This window comes from Vombatus ursinus, unplaced genomic scaffold (genome assembly GCF_900497805.2).
Source record: "Vombatus ursinus unplaced genomic scaffold, bare-nosed wombat genome assembly UNPS02009149.1, whole genome shotgun sequence".
NCBI lineage: Eukaryota > Metazoa > Chordata > Mammalia > Diprotodontia > Vombatidae > Vombatus > Vombatus ursinus.
The window spans coordinates 88-11,163 of NW_020948927.1; the positions used below are offsets into that span (position 1 = coordinate 88).

The 11,076-nt window shown below is 60.3% G+C and overlaps 1 protein-coding gene across 2 annotated transcripts; it reads right to left on the reverse strand.

Annotated features, from left to right (window-relative positions):
- Window positions 1-360: 360 nt before the first annotated feature.
- LOC114034950 (rab11 family-interacting protein 1-like) lies at window positions 361-10,725 on the reverse strand. Of its 2 annotated transcripts, none has more exons than XM_027850779.1 (3): window positions 10,209-10,725; window positions 9,119-9,746; window positions 361-2,059 (listed from the first exon to the last, which is right to left on the reverse strand). In XM_027850779.1, the coding sequence occupies exons 1-3, from the start codon at window positions 10,690-10,692 to the stop codon at window positions 376-378; spliced, it is 2,796 nt and encodes a 931-aa protein (XP_027706580.1). In that variant the 5' UTR covers window positions 10,693-10,725; the 3' UTR covers window positions 361-375. The 2 variants fall into 2 exon arrangements, with proteins under 2 accessions (XP_027706580.1, XP_027706579.1); XM_027850778.1 differs by having other exon boundaries at window positions 361-2,359.
- Window positions 10,726-11,076: the final 351 nt, after the last annotated feature.

Here is an 11,076-nt window from a genome sequence, read left to right on the forward strand (position 1 = left end):
CCTCCCCATCAGAAGACCCCCAGTTCCTCCCCACTAGAGGACCCCCGTTTCCTCCCATGGAGGCAGCACTACTTGGGCTGGATGGGCCATATCCTTCCCTTCCCCGAGGCCTGGCCTCTACTGCCAGTGGCTACAGGGACCAGACTCTTCACATGGGCTACCTACTCTGGATTTCAGCCCATCCCACCTCCATCCAAGCCTCCTTTACTCCCGTCAGACCAACCTCACTCAGAAGCTGGCCCCCAGGACTGTTCTGGGCTGGGCTCTGTCCTGCCCTCAGGTTCAGATGATCGCTCTCTAGCCCAGCGCCCTCGTTTTGGACAGGCCCAGAGAATGCAGGGGATTTGCCTAGGAAAAGCCCCACCCCCCTGCCCCTCACCTGGCGCCAGGCTGGCTCGAAGGCTCCTCAGCTGGTCGTGTCTCCAGGGGCAGAAGCGCAAGCAGGGTGGAAGGGGTCTCGATGCCCCACTGTGGGCTCGAGGAGCCCTCGATGGGCGAGGGGAACTCGAAGGGGCCTCGGGTTGCAGGGAAGTCCATCGGGGCCGGGGTAGAGAAGGAGAAGGGCCGGCTTCCATGCAGAGAGAGGGATTCTTGGCCAGGCTTCCTGCTCACATTAGTGGCTGGGCATGGAGAAGGGAGAGGGGGAGGGAGGGGAGGAGCAAGGAGGGGATCCTGAGGGGCCACAAGTTCTAGGCTGGGAGATTCTGGAGAAGCTTCATCCCCAGCAGAAAGCAAGGCTGGAAGGATGGTGGAAGCTGGGCTCCCACGAGGTAAGGAGGAGCTCAAGGTGTCATCATCATCATCATCAGAAGCCCAGAAAGGATCTTTCTCCAAACCAGCAGTCACCAGGGGGCCAGGGGGCTCAGGTTTGTCTTGGAGGGTCCCCAACATGCCAAGGAATTGAGACTCTGCTTCCTGAACTGCCCAGAAATGCTGGCTCTGGCCAGCTTTGCTCTGTGAGGTGAGTGTTGGGGAAGGGACATCCAGGACAGCTGGTGGAGAGCCGGGCTCAGGGACCCGGGGAACCGGGTCCCAGCAGCTGACAGAGTCCCCTTCTGAAGCACGTTGGTCTGGACGGTCTACAGTGGGGCAGATCTCGAGCTCTTCCACACCCAAGGCACCCCCCTCCATCTCATCCTGGTGGTGGAGAGCCGGAAGGCCTGGGCAGATGTCTTCGACACACAGTTCTGTCCCTTCTCTGCTCAGCTCCCCTGGGTTCATTTCTTCCTCTTCATTCTGGGAATTCATGGGTGTGAAAAGGCGTGGTGGCTTGGGTGGAGGAGAGCCAGGTTCTGGTGCAGGGGACCCCTCCCCTTTGTCAGGGGGTGGTGAGAAGACTTCTCTGTCCACGTCTCCTGCAGAGTCTGGAGGTGGCCCTGGGGATCCTGGCTCCTGAAGGCCGGGGGGTTCATCCAGAGCCCCCCAAAGGCTCTCTTCTTGCTCCCAGCTTCTCTTTGGGATGGGAGGGGGGCTCCTGGACACAGGAGGGATGTTTACCATCTCTGATGACCAGAGATCAGTAACCACATTCAACTCTTGGAAAAAGTGGCTTTCCACGCTCCTGGGCTCTTCCTCAGGCTCCGTGGATGCTCCGGGGTTAGGCGACCTCTCCTGCTCAGCGCTCACTCTTCTTCGGGGCCTGGGACAAGCAGCCTCAGGGGCTTCTGGGTGTTGGTCCGCTTCCTGACGCTGGCAGGGGGTCTCCTCCTCTGGCTCCCGGCTCGGTGAGGGCCATTCGGCTGCTAAGGAGGGGCTGGGTCCTCGAAACACAGGTGACTCCCAGCCAGCAGGGGCCACACTCCAGCCGTCAAGACTCAGGGGTCCGGAAGCCTCTGGCGCCGATACTGAGCCTCCTCCCCCTCCCCTGGGAGCTTCCTGAGACCCTGCCATCTGCACGTCATCATCGCCGGCCTGGAGCGCTCCCAAGGCCCCCCTCTCTGCGGCTGGGGCCGAGAGTCCGTGCCCAGCATCGGGGGGCAGCCTGCTGGCGGCAAAGGCGTCGAAGGTGTCGTCCCACTCCGGCAGGGAGGGCGCAGTGGGGGCCGCTACCAGCGAGCCGCTGGGGAGAGAGCGAGCAGGTGAAGCACACTTTAACGCTTTGTCCGCCACGAGCTCCTCAAAGAAGGGGTTGCTCTGCAGGGAGGGGAGGAATGGGTTGGTAGATCCCAGACATCTGGGGGAGGGGGCAGGGGGGGAGGCAAAGGCGGTGGCGGCGGCAGCGGGTGCAAAGAGGTTAGTGCTTAGCATGCTAGCAGCGGCAGCAGCGGGAACAGGAGCAGGGGGGGAGCAGGGGAGGCTGCCCGGAGGAGGCGGCGCAGGCGCATCTGGGCCAGGTTCTACCTGAGGAGACACGTCCAGGCTGCGGAAGGAGACAAAACCACGGGCCTCCTGGTTAATGTCTGGTCCTGCTGCAGACCCACCCATACCAATGAGCGTGCACACATGTATGCACACACTCACGTGCACACACAAGCATGCGCACACATGCATGCATACTTAGCATGCACACATGTGCACACTCTCACAGGCACATGCACACACGTGCAAAAACGCACACACACTTAGGTACACTAAAAGGTCAGGGCCGTGAGGAGGAAAGTGTGGACCCAAACGTTCCCCAGACCCTTCCAGGACCCAGGACCCAGGACCCAGGACCCAGGACCCAGGACCCAGGACCCAGGATCCAGGACCCAGGGCCGACAGAGAAAACAATCTGGCTCCATAGTAAAGGCAGGTGGGGCCGGGAGAGAAGCCCCATTGAGGCTGGGGTGGGGAGAGATTTCACTCAAGACCCAATTCTGTGGTGAAGCAGTGGGATCTCTGATGTCCACAAATCAGCATTATTAAGTGACTAGTAAGTGTACAAGGAGCTACAGCTGGGGACCTGGGAATGAAGCCAGAAAGGGCACCCCACCCACCACCAAGGGGCATTGCCACAAATGCCCACTGATTCCCCGGGAGAAGATGAAGCAGCTGTGATCACGGTCCCCAAAGCAGCACCTCTGCTCAGGACTGGGCCACAGGAGGCAGCGCTGGATGCTCCCCTCCCCCCCAGGCCAAGGAGAGCCCAGAAGCATGGTGCTATCACAGGACGAAGATCTGGAGCTGGAAGAGGCCTTAGGGGTCACCCAGCATGACCCCCTCGGGCTGTGACCCCAAGGCTTCCTGTAAAGGACCCAGTTCTACAGAACCAAGCTCAGACATCACTGAAAGTCGTCCACTTTCCCACCAGCCCTTCCACTATGGGGCGACCTCTTCTGCCTGAATCTGTGACCCTGATGGCTGAGGGAGCTCCTACCTAGGGAAGAAAGCCCCTGTGCCCATGCAGGGCCTGCTCGGCAGCTTAGAGCCCTTCGGTCACATTGCCCAAACAGATTAAAATGTAAATGGGAAGTGTCTGAGCAACTAGAAATACAGCACAGCATGGAGATTTGACTCTGCGGCTTTCCAAGGCCATGCGAGTTTGCCAGCGCACTCCAGGGGTTCTGGGCCAGGGTGGGGCAGGGGCAGGCCCTTCAGCACCGTCGCTCAGAGAGAGCTCCACACCTCTCACATTTACACAGAACACGATTCTGCCCATCATCTGAGAAGCAGAACGGATTAGGGGAGGGAGGCCTGGCCTTAAGACCGGAGAGGCCTCCAATACCTAATGGCCCTCCCTGCCGGACCAACCCCTTCATCTCTAAGTGCCCAAGCCCCCGAAGGCCATCCCAGTCTGCACCAGCAGGAACTCCCAAACGGTGACATCACAGGCCCTGGCGCTCTCTCATAATTGACCCCGGGCCTTCCTGACCCCGCATCCAAGCTTGAAACTACCCAACATGACGTGGGCAACAGGCAAGCCAGGCCACAGCACCACTGACATACACTTAGGGCACCTTCCACACGCTAATCGCCCAGATCCCTACGGCTGATTTCAACATAGTTTTCCTTTGTAACCCTAGGCATATTTTTATGCATTTTTTAAAAACACTGTTCAGAGAGGGGGTTAAGAGGCTTCAGCCCAATGCCCCTGGGGTTGGGACACAAAATGAACAACACCTGGGCTAGAGAGGTCAGAGGTCAGAGATGGAGGAATCTAGACTTCCTGTAGTCCAAGCTCCTCACTTTACAGAGGAGGAAACTGAGACCCAGGTTTACAAAGTAGTTTTCTTACAACCACCTTGTATTATTATCCTCATTTTATAGATGAAGAAACTGAAGGTAAAGTGAGTTTCCAAAAGCTAGGCCACCAAGTCAACCCAGGGTTACCCCAAAGTTCTCGGCTCTGGACTAGAAAGAATAATGGTGTGGGCTCTGCTCCTTCACTGGCTGGGTGCCTTGGGCAAAACACTGGCCTCCTCTGCACCCTGCCCAGACACTTAACAAGTCCAGCAACTTGTTTTTTAAAACGACCATCTTTCTGGGGATGGTCCAGAGGTTTCCTGGTCTGCTTGAGCCTAGCTCGAGGATGACACAACCAACCCCCCTCCCCCCCACTGGACAGATGGGACAGCCAGGTGGGACAGATGGGAGGGCCAGCATCAGGAAGGCCTGGGTTTTAATCCCACTCCGACACTGACTAGCTGTGTGTCTGGGGGCAAGTCACTGCACTGCTGGGCCTCAGTTTTCTGAGCTGTAAAATAAGGGGCCGCCTGCATGGTCTCCAGGGTCCCTGCTAGAGCCCAGAAGCCAGGGAAGCCCAAAGGGCCGGCTAGAGCGGAGCCTGACATCTAAGTGACGATTATTTTGATCAGGCCTTTTTATGAGAACAGGGAAGGCTGAGTGGAAGGGGCCCAGAGTCCCCCTCACCACAGCTTAGATGTCCCCAGAGCTGTCAGGAAAGTGCTCTGGGAACCTCCCTCTCCACCGTTCCCTCAGTGTTAGTGCTGGCGGGAGAAGCTGGGGAAAGGTCAGAGATTCAGCCTCCCTAGGAGGGGAGGCCCTCGCATGTTGGGTTTCTGGCCCTCCCTGCTCACTCTCAGCTGAGTAAAACCAGGCCCACCCAGAATGCCGAGCACTTCACAGGTATTAGCTCACATGACTAAGAGGGCCCTCCTTTCTTGGTTTGGTTGGGGGGGTAGACATCCAGGAGCCCCCCAGCAACAAGGTCCAGCCCCCCTTTCCCAGCGAAGCACAAAGCACTGAGCTCTCTATCTAATGGGGGAGGGGAGGGGGGAGGGAGAAGGCGAGGAATCAGGATTTTCAAGCTGGAGAGACCTTAGAGGTCACTTGGCCCAACCCTGATGGAGCTGGAGCCAGCCCTGACCCCATCCCACAAGACCAAAACCAGAGGAGGTTCTGAAAGGTTCCTAGTCACCCCCGACACCTACCTCAGCGGGGCTCAAGCCTCAGCCCTCAGGGCAGCTGCCCCCAGCTTGGTCAGCGGCAGGGCGAAGGGGGTCAGGGGCTGGGGCCACACTCTCTTCCCTGACTTGACCTTACATCACTCCCTCCTCACCTGTGGTGCCACTCTCCCAGCCCATGAATGAGTCACCAGTTAGGGGATGGGAGTGGGGGGTGAGGGCAGGGCAGGGCCAGGGACCAGTGAGGAGGGAAGCAGAAGGAAGAGGAGCCACAGCTTGGCCTGGACAACACCAGCCCCACCCTGCCCCACCAGGAGACACACACAAAGCTATAGCTATGGTGTCAGGCGCTGGCCCCAGGGGAGGGCTCCCTGAAGGCAGCTACTCTGAGCTCCAAGGCGCCTTCCTGGCCATTCCCCTGCCTCCAAGGGCAGAAGTCACATGCTCCCAGGCTCCCCAACTCAACATTTTCCTGTCACTAGTTTGGTGCAGGGGAAGATGCCCTAGGTTCAAGGCCAGCTCCACCAATGGTCCCAGGGTGACCCTGAGGCAGCCAGGTGAGGCAGTGACCAGAGGGCTGGACTTGGGCTCCAAGCTGTTACAACCAGCTGCCACTGGATCCCCTCTGGGCCCTGGCCATTTTGTACCCAGAACTCTTCACCCCATCTCCAGGCCCCCACTCCTGCTCTCACATGCTCTAGTACAGAGCTGCCAAACAAAGCTGCCTGAAGTCCCATCAACTCCCTGCCCCTAGATCTTCAGGGGCTCCCCATCACCCCAGGATTCCGAAGACTCGGCCCGGCACTGAAGCCCCTCTCCACACTCATTGGTGGCTTCCCTCTGCACAGCCTGCACTCACTTGCCCTCACGTTGTGCTCACTCCTACCTCCAAGTCCCTGCTCACAGGAGGCAATCTGCCTCCCTTCAGGGTCCAGCCCAAGTCCACGAGGCTGTGCCCTGACCCCCCAACACATTCCCTCCCGGAGCCCGGCAGCACTGACTGGCAGGGGAAGGATGCCGGGACTCTGTGCCAGAAGCCACGTGACCCTAGGCCAGAAATGAGCCTCAGTTTCCTCATCTGTACGATGGGGATCACAACCCTTGTGCAATCTGCGTCATGAGCTTGTGGTGGGCAGTGGAGGGGACAGGAGCACTGGGTAAGTGTGACCTCCTGCCAGTCCTGGCAGGGCATTGCCCCGGGGCCAGGGGGACAGAGTCCTCCAGGGGATGAAAGGTGGGCTGATCAAGGACCCTGGAGGAAGGGAGTCACCATGAAGTCCTCCCCTGCATTTTTACAATTAGAACCTGTTTCTTCCCTGAGGTCGGAGAGAGGGCGCAGAAGAGGCTGGGGCTCTGAACGGGCACCAATATTTACCAGGCACCTGCTAAGGACAGGGCACCCCAAAGGAAGATGAAGGCAGCACCCCATCCTCAAGGAGGGCCCAGTGACGCCAACAAGGGCAGAGAAACTCATAGATCTTGGGAGGCCGGAGCCCTCACTCCCCACACCGACAGCTGGGCCCACGCTCCAGGAAGTGGGGGAGGCACATGGGCTCAGAGGGTGACCACACAGGCCTCTCTCAGCACCCCCAGGGAGCCCAGCGCTGGGGGGAGGGGGAGGTCACCCTCACGGGTTACACTAGTACAATAAAATCAGAGAGTGGGGGAAAATACCAACAAGGAAGGGAAAAGTCAGGGAAGGCTTCAGGGAGGAGGCAGCAATAGGCTGCCCCTCCGAGGAAGATGAGGCCTGGACAAGCTCACCAAGAGATGGGGGCATCGGAATTCAAACCCAGGCCCTGCCTTCTCTCGATGAATTGAGGCAATCTGGCCTGGAGCAGAGCCGGGCTTAACTGGGGGGTGGAAAACAAGGGAGATGCCCAGCCTGCTCTGCTGGCAGGCACTCCAAGGAGCAGAGGCCCCTCTGGGCACCCCCCACCCATCAGCCCTCTCTCCCTCCCTCTGCCTCTGGGTCAGACTAGCCCGGAGCAGCCCAGATCCTGTCCAGGGAAAGGGATTCCACAGCAGGAGGGCCAGGTCCCACCGATGCGACATGACAAGCCCCGCGGCCCATCGCTGCTCCAGCTCAAGCTCACGCGTCCCATGGGCCCCCATGGTAACCCTCACAACAAGGGGCCTCCCTTCCACCCCTGCTGCCTCTCTTCGCATAGGCTCACAGATCTAAAGCGTGAAGGACCTTAGAGGTCACTGAGCCCAACTCCCAGCTTCATCTTACAACAGAGAAAACCCAACTGGGGGGATCCAAGGCAGGATTCACACTCAGGTCTTCTCCAGGTCGAGCACTCCATCCAGCGCTTGACCTCGCTAAGTCTAGGCATCTCTCAGGGCCTTCCGTCTCTCCTCAGCTCCTCAGGGTCAGGGCAGCACCAAGCTCAAGTTTCATCTCCACCCAACTTCCATAAAAGCATTCTCAGCTCCCAGATACTTCTCCTCACTCCTTTCCTCTAACCTGCTCACCAACCCACCTCCTCACCCTAGCCTGAGCCTGCAGCCCCACTGGTCCTACAAAGGTGGGAGCCACAGCTTAGACCCCCACAGCAGCACCCGAGACGTCGGCTTCCTGCACAGAGCTGTTGTGGAACGGGGCGTAGCGGTTCAGCATCCACGGGGCTGTACATCCTGGGCTCCCACACACCCTCCCCATTCCTTCCCACGCAGGAGGTCAAGCACCTTCCTCGCACCTACATTCCCCACCCCACCCCTCCTGTGTTTCACACACACACACAGACATGGACACAGACATGCACGCACACACGCGCACCCACACACACACACACACACACACACACACACACACACACACACACACACGGTAGGCAGCAGTAGAGACACTGACGGCAGGGACACGGGCCAAGCAGCCAGGGAGCAGGAAGCCAGTGTCCCCACTTTGGGCTGTTTGCAGACTTCAGGCACCCAGGTTCAGGCCCAGCCCTTCCGGCAGTTAGTGAGGTGGCCCTGGAGCCCTAACTGGGACCTGTCCTGATGGGCAGCACATACTTCCTCTGCTGGGGGGTCGGGGAGGCTGCAGTGGGACCAGGCCCAGGGCAGAGACAAGGAAAATTGTAGGGCGGCTTCCCAGGAGGGCCTTGGGAAAACCAGCTAGGCAAACAATGTTATCAGCTGCTTCCTGCACAGAGAGCCCTCCCCACAGCTCTACCCCAACCTCCAGATCCTGGGGTGGGACCCCAGGCAGGGCTGATGAGTAAATGGGACCAGGCCCCCACCCCTCTGCCATGCGGGGCTCCTATCTGGCCTCTACAGAAAGGTGAGGGGGCACAGAGGCAGGCGGGGCATGCTGCTCTACGCTGTCTGGATCGCCTAAAGCTGTTAGCATTGGGAGGGGGGTGAGTGCCCAGACTCCGAGGGAGGACATGGGCAAGGGGGCAAATCGACATCGCATTCTAGCGCCCTCAGAAATCAACAACTCCCCTCGGCTCCTGCCTTCTCTCCCTGGCTTCTGGGGCACAGGCTAAGGGGAGGGCCGGAAAGGACCTTAGAGATCTAGTCCCCCTCAATTTTACAGAGGAGAAAACTGAGAACTCAGGAGGGGAAGGAAGGGATTAGCCCAAGGTCACTCAGGCAGTAAGCAGAAGAGCTAGGATTTGAACCCAAGACCAGACCATGCCTCCAGCACAAGCCGGCCTGTCCAGGGAGAAGGTGCTGGGACTTCTGGAGAGAGAGGTGGCCCAGAGCTGGGTGCTGGGCGTCACATGGGGCCTGCCCTGACCCTGCAGGGCCCCCCAGACCACAGCCTCACCCCTGGGGCCCGCTCCCCACTGCTGCCAGGATGGCCGACACCCCCAGGGTCTCACCTGGGCTTCTGGGTGTGCTCCTTCCCCTCTCGGGAACCAAACCAGCCGCTCCTGCCTTTCTCCTCCCCACTGGAGGAAGGGTGTAGGGAGGCACCCAGGGCCAGGCCCATCTTCTCCCCGAGGGAGCCCCTGCGGCCTGCCCCATGGTGGTGATGGTGGAAAAGACCCACGCGGGTCTTGCGCTCCTCCTTCCTCCCGTCTTCTCTCTCTGCTGACGTGGATGGGAACACTATGGGCGTGGCCACCTGGACGGGCTTCCCCTCTGCCCGCCGGGGACCCTCCTCCTCGCCAGCCCGCGCTCCAGACTCCTCTCGGCCCACACCTGCCGCGGCCACCGGCTCAGAGCTGCCCCCGGGGGCCGTGTCCGACGGCCCCGTGCCCTCCTCGGCCCGCCGCAGGGAGAGACCGTGGAGGGCACTGGCCGAAGGGAAGGGGCCCGAGATGGAGGCGCGGTGGGCCTGTGGGACAGACGGCTCATCGTTGTAGATGTGACTGCCATTGATGCAGAGGGAAGACCCAGAGCCAGGGTCGTGGCCAGCGCGGGGCAGCCCTGCCTGCACCTGGCTCACTTCATCACTGTAGGCCCGCTTGTGGGTCAGCAGTTTGGGGGAGGAAGCCGAGTCTTTGCCTAGAAGGGGAAGAGAGAGACACGGTGCTGGTGGACGTGTGGAAGGAGAAGGGAAGAAAGGACCACTTCTGGGCTCCACTTCCTTCTGCCCTGGCCAATCTTCCAAGAGCAGCCCCCTACCACCATATCAGACTGGGGTGCCCTGAGAGCAGGAGCTGAGTGTGTGTTCCATGCCTTCTCCCTGTCACTGACCCCCATGTCAGACCACGGGCATCGTCCCCCAAGGGCCAGGGCTGTGTGTGTCCCCTGTGAGGGCGCCCTACACAACTCCCTATCTCCTCCCCAGGGCCCACGGTGGGAGGCAGGCTGCACCCAGGACTCGCCACGCCATGCCACGCCTCGCCATGCCACTCCACTCCTTGTCATGCCTTGCCTCACCACACCACGCCATGCCACGCTTCCCCATGCCACGCTTCACCACACCACGCCTCACCACACCACACCACACCCCGCCCTACTCACCACCTTCGGTGGACAGCCGGCTGTGGCGGCTGGGGGAGCGCGTCAGGTACTCGGAGCCCAGCCAGGCCAGGCTCCCGCTGGTGGAGGAGAGCGTGCTGTCGGAGCCCAGCGAGGTGTTGGACTGCGTCAGCGAGGACTTGCGCAGCTTGTTGCGGAGGAAGAAGGCCTTGGCCTTGGCCTTCTTGCTGGAGCCGCCGAGCAGGTCGGGGTCGTCCAGGGCGCTGCTGGGGATGATGGCCGAGGCTGACTCCAGCTCGTACTTCTTCTTGCCCTTCATCTTGTCCTTGATCTTGCCGAAGGGCGAGCGTGGCTTGTCCTTTACCGACAGGTCGAACATGCTGGCGCTCAGGGTGTTGCGCGTGAACTGGACGGTGACCTGGATCTCGCCGCGCTCCTTTTCCTTCTTGCCCGCCTTGGAGTGCAGTTTGTACCACCTGCATGGGGAGGGGGCAGGACAGACAGAGTCCACGTCAGGGCTCCCCATGCCCAGGGGGCGCTGGACAGAGGCCAACCCGGAGCCCCCTCCCTCTGTCCAGCAGGGTCTCAGGCTGCTGGCTTCCATCCCCCACCCCAACACAGACTGGGACGCGAACCCCATGTCCCCCACCCAGGCCCAGACCCTCATAAGCCAGGGCAAGAACAGCTCACGTTGCGGGGGCTGAGGCCAAGACACACGGCCCACTCATAAAACTCACCCCCTGGCGAGACCCAGAACTGTGGTCAGCAGCACCCCAAACCTCAACAGCACGGGATGGACAAACAAGAGAAAACCACCCCCTGAGAAGGAGGAGGATGGCTGCTCAGGCAAAGGAGAGAGACATGAGACACAGAGAAACAGAGACAGAGTGGGCACAGAGAGAAATCAGAG

What these genes read in the sequence shown, in the direction of transcription:
- LOC114034950 (XM_027850778.1), bottom strand. Translation starts at nt 10,692, where the DNA reads ATGGGGAGCCCTGACGTGGACTCTGTCTGTCCTGCCCCCTCCCCATGC. An exon ending in CCGGCTGTCCACCGAAGGTG is followed by an intron (nt 9,747 to 10,208) that starts GTGAGTAGGGCG and finishes TTCCCCTTCTAG; the next exon opens with GCAAAGACTCGGCTTCCTCC. An exon ending in GAGCACACCCAGAAGCCCAG is followed by an intron (nt 2,360 to 9,118) that starts GTGAGACCCTGG and finishes CTCCTTCCGCAG; the next exon opens with CCTGGACGTGTCTCCTCAGG.